The sequence below is a fragment of the Lathyrus oleraceus genome, chromosome 2 (assembly GCF_024323335.1).
Source record: "Lathyrus oleraceus cultivar Zhongwan6 chromosome 2, CAAS_Psat_ZW6_1.0, whole genome shotgun sequence".
Classification (NCBI taxonomy): Eukaryota; Viridiplantae; Streptophyta; class Magnoliopsida; order Fabales; family Fabaceae; genus Lathyrus; species Lathyrus oleraceus.
The window spans coordinates 348,517,882-348,522,334 of record NC_066580.1 but is presented as its reverse complement, the minus strand read 5'-3'; the positions used below and the strand labels follow the sequence as shown (position 1 = coordinate 348,522,334).

General features: G+C 34.4%; 1 protein-coding gene across 2 annotated transcripts; it reads left to right on the top strand.

Moving 5' to 3' along the window:
- Positions 1 to 980: 980 nt before the first annotated feature.
- On the top strand, positions 981 to 4,065 carry LOC127119455 (transcription factor BHLH089). Of its 2 annotated transcripts, none has more exons than XM_051049686.1 (6): positions 981 to 1,408; positions 1,690 to 1,875; positions 2,727 to 2,792; positions 3,025 to 3,093; positions 3,205 to 3,255; positions 3,624 to 4,065. In XM_051049686.1, exons 1-6 carry the CDS (start codon positions 1,181 to 1,183, stop codon positions 3,750 to 3,752), a joined length of 729 nt encoding a protein of 242 aa, XP_050905643.1. In that variant the 5' UTR covers positions 981 to 1,180; the 3' UTR covers positions 3,753 to 4,065. The 2 variants fall into 2 exon arrangements, with proteins under 2 accessions (XP_050905643.1, XP_050905642.1); XM_051049685.1 differs by having other exon boundaries at positions 3,190 to 3,255.
- The last annotated feature ends 388 nt before the right edge of the window (positions 4,066 to 4,453 follow it).

Here is a 4,453-nt window from a genome sequence, read left to right as displayed (position 1 = left end):
CCACAAAACTAAAACCTCCAACAACCCTATCTCTACCAAACACCCCAACAATCTTTCCAACATTTCCTCGACGCATCATTCACACCCATGTCTCCCTTCAACCGTCTCGGTCGCCCACCAATGAGTCAAACACAACCCAACTACTCTGACATGGGTCATGAACTCAGCTACGGCGGTACACCCTCGATACATACTGAAGACTATGCCGATTTGTCTGACTATCTCAATAGGCCATCTCCTGTAGTTGGTAGTGACGCTCCTGGCCCCTCAGATGCTCAAACACCGGTAGTGAATCATCAACGTGGGTTAGGCCCACGGACTAGGGTAGTTAGGGGATGTGGGATTGGAGGTTGGTTAGGTGATCCCGGTCATCACCATTAGGCTTTTTTATGTAAACGGAAAATTTTATTAATATCAATTGGTCATATTTCAAAATTATGTATCACGTAGACCATTTAGCAAAAAATAATGCATTTTACACTGAGGCGTCAATCCAATTGGCGTCTCCTCTCAACTGATATACATGGACGCCAATTGGATTGGCTATGACATGTGTCCTAACCAATCCAATTGACACCTCCATTCAATTTTTAAGAGGAATCGCCAATTGAATTGACGTCTCCTCCTAAAAGTGAAGTACTTTGAGAATTTTTTTGAAACCAGCGTTATTTTGGGAATTTCCTTAAAAAATTAGATTATTTTCGTAAAATATTCAAAACTTTTCTCTTAGTTAATAAAATGAAATTAAATAGTCGTGTGTGTGAGTTAATAAACATAATTGTGTGTGTGAATTAATAAAACGATATTAAATAGTTGAGTTTGATGTTTTTTATTATACCTATATCATTATTTGATTTGATCGAATATATGTGAAATGATAAATTATCCATATTTTATGAAGTAACCTAAGTCTCACCTTGTAAATATATTTCATTAAATAATATTATTTGTTATTTCACATAAGATGTAAGTGTAAGGAATGGAAGAGAGTGGTGGGACTATGGAAGTGACTTGTATTTGACTCCCAAAGTAGTTGTGTCTAAAACAGCAACAATAAAGACAGAAAATTATCAACACTACTATACTCTCCCAACCATATCACTATTCAATTCGAATGCTTTATTTTATTATCCCATTCTTCCCTCGCTCTTAAACCTACAGGGATATATTTGGAATTTCCATGGATCCAGCGCCAATAATCAACGCTGCTCCCAACACGCTGTCGTTTCACCCACCGGAGATCTGGCAGTTCCCACCCTCCACAACACCGCACTTCGACCATGCTTTCGCAGCGGAAGTTCCCGCTAGACAATTCCTAGGTCCTGACCTGACACTTCTGAACCATGGCCGGAAAAGGCGCCACACGGAGGAGGATTCTGTTAAAGGCGTTTCCACCAGCAACGACGTGGTAATTTCTCATTCTAAACAATTCGGTTTAAGTCTAATTGATTACTGTAAGATGTAGCATTTTTGCTTTATTTGCTTTCCGATTGAACTTCGAATTACCAGACTTGATTTTCCTTGAAATTTAAGGGTTAAGAGAAACAAAAAGCTAATGTGCAATTCAGTATTATAATATGAAAAATGGATAGGTTTCTTGCAAATTGCTGAAAAAATTATTTTATTCTGGTTGGAATGAAATTCAAGTTTTGTTTTTGGAGTTGAGGTGGTGAATTTGGGTTTGTGCAGAATGGTGATGATGGAAAAAGGATTAAGACATCGGGTGACAGTAAAGATGAGGAAGTAGTAGGAGAAGACATCAGTTCAGGAAAGCATGCGGAAAAAACTACGGATGAGCCACATCCTAAGCAAGATTATATTCATGTTCGAGCTAGAAGAGGTCAAGCTACTGATAGCCACAGCCTTGCTGAAAGAGTATTTTTCTACTTTCTCATTCTCACTAACTGCCCCTTTTAATTTTGTTATTATTGTATGTATTGATAAGAATATATCTCGATATAGAGTGTTTTGGATAGAACATTACGGCGGAAGTTGATTCATGTAGCTGACCCCATTTAGTAGGATAAGACTTGGTTGTTGTTGTGGTATGTATTGATAAGAATAGATTATAGAATTTGATCCTGGAAAATACTGCTTGCTTGTGTTGCTTTCTTCTTTTTATTTTGTAAACTTGACAGCTTGGATTCAATAGGCTGAATTTGTCAAAAAGTGAGAACTTCAAGGACCAAATTTGAATATAAATACAAAAATACTCATATTTGATAGTCTTGAATATAAGCAAATTTAAATACTTTCATTATATTTATTGATATCATTTCTAAACACATCCTAAACTAATATAAATGTTACATTAGAAAGACTTTTATTCTCATAAAAGGCAGTTTTGAGAATGTACATATTTTTTTTGAGATCAAGAATATTAATTGCAGTTAACTAAATTTCTTAATCATTATGAGGTAGGTATTTTTTTTTTGTTTATAATCGAGATAAAAAAAAGAGTATTTGTTCTATAGTTGTTTTAGTTTTAGGTAACTTTTGTGTATTTATTTCTAAGGATCTTTTTCTTAACTGGGATGGTTGTAATTTAGAGGCTGGCACACTGACTCAACTATAGGACATGTCATGCTATTTGAAAATTCCCTTAAAAAGTTGGGTTAGGAAAATGAAACTGTTATGGAAATGAAAGGAAATATTGAATTATTGGATATTATGCAATTGGAGTTATTGACTTAGTTTTCTAATGAAACGCCGGTGGACACTGACAGGCTAGAAGAGAAAAGATTAGTGAAAGGATGAAAACTCTTCAGGATTTAGTCCCTGGTTGCAACAAGGTATGGTTATCTTACTGACTGTGGAATTTTGTCTTTGCTCTCACCACATTTTTAGGTGTATAACTATAACACAAAAATAAGCATAAAGGAAGAAGAATAAAAGGTGTTACTTTTCATATGGAAAAAAAAGAACAAAATCATCCGTGAATATTTGTGTTTGTAAATCTCTAATAAGATTACTTTGACAATATCTTATATTCCTTATGGCTGGTTGATTTGTTTTTTTATGCAGGTTATTGGGAAAGCATTGGTCCTTGATGAGATAATAAATTATATCCAATCGCTTCATCACCAAGTAGAGGTGTGAATTATTTATCTGATGTTGTCACTCTTTATTATAAAAATATAATGCTTTACGGTTTACTTCTGAGTCTTGTAATTTTTATTTACATCACAGTTTTTGTCGATGAAGCTGGAAGCAGTAAATTCAAGATTGACACCTGAAATGTTTCCTCCTAAAGCTGTAAGTATTTAACATCATCCTTACATTTTGACATTGAATTCTATATTTGTAAAATCCAAATAACTTGAAATTTAATTTTATCCGCTTTATTTATATCACTTTCATTGGTGAGTTATAACTGCACTTGTTATAAATCTTTCAAACCTTGTTATGCTTACAGAAAGTGCATTTTAAGTGAAAAAGAAATCAACAACACAGAAAAGCTTTTAGTTTTTTCCATTAAAAGACCGAGGACTAAAGTCACTCCAAAATATTTTAGTGACCAAAATGCGCATAGCCTAAGTTAGAGGGTCTAATAGTGTAATTAAGTCTTCACCTTTTAAGCTAAATCTATCTGCATTCTTATGAGACATTAACTTGTGTTTCAGTTTGATCAGCAAACATATGACGCAACCCCCATACCATTTGCTTCACAAGCTACAAGAGAGTACAGCCGGGGTTCATCACCAGAGTGGTTACATATGCAGGTGGGAGGTGGTTTTGAAAGATCGACGTAATCTTAAAATTTCATCAGTTGGTATGCAAATAGCAATTTTATTCTCTACTTCAGAGCTCCCATAGATCATATACTCAAGGTATAAAAGTCGAGATGAACACTTGATTCCGTTTTCTAAACCACACTGTCGCATCTGTTAGTATTTATGTAAGCAACACCATTTGTAAGTGTGTTGGATATGAATTCATTTACAAAAGACGTAGCTCAGTGGACTATAGGCTTTATATGCTGGCATTCTTCATAACTTTTAAAATTATCATTTTTGTTGTAAGAGAATGATGCTTGTTCTTAATACATATTGGTTATATATTGTATATTGGTCTCAACATTCTTTTTCTAGATTCAACATGGTGTTTTGTTTGTGAGGCTATGTTAAATAAATTGAAACCCGTGTTGTTGGTTTCGTTTAGTCTATTCAGCGTCTATTCAGCTCATGTAAAGATTTTGAATAGCAGAGTTTGCGAATAACATTGATTATTCTATTGCTTGTTTGTATTAAAAAGACACATGTTTACCTATTCTCAAAGAAATTAGATCAATACTTTGAGAAATTAGATCAATACGCATTTGTCCGATCGGATTCCCGTGGAAATTATCTAGTTGGATATTTTCCCCGCAAGGATGGGACGGGAAGGGAGACATCCTCCACCTCATAAGCCTTGATTATTATAATATTCTTAATTAATATATAATTTAAATTTA

Excerpts from the sequence above, each read along its gene's own strand:
- LOC127119455 (XM_051049685.1), top strand. The coding sequence starts at position 1,181 with ATGGATCCAGCGCCAATAATCAACGCTGCTCCCAACACGCTGTCGTTT. Across the intron at positions 2,793-3,024 it reads TAGTCCCTGGTTGCAACAAG|GTTATTGGGAAAGCATTGGT; the intron begins GTATGGTTATCT and ends TTTTTTATGCAG. Across the intron at positions 3,256-3,623 it reads AAATGTTTCCTCCTAAAGCT|TTTGATCAGCAAACATATGA; the intron begins GTAAGTATTTAA and ends CTTGTGTTTCAG.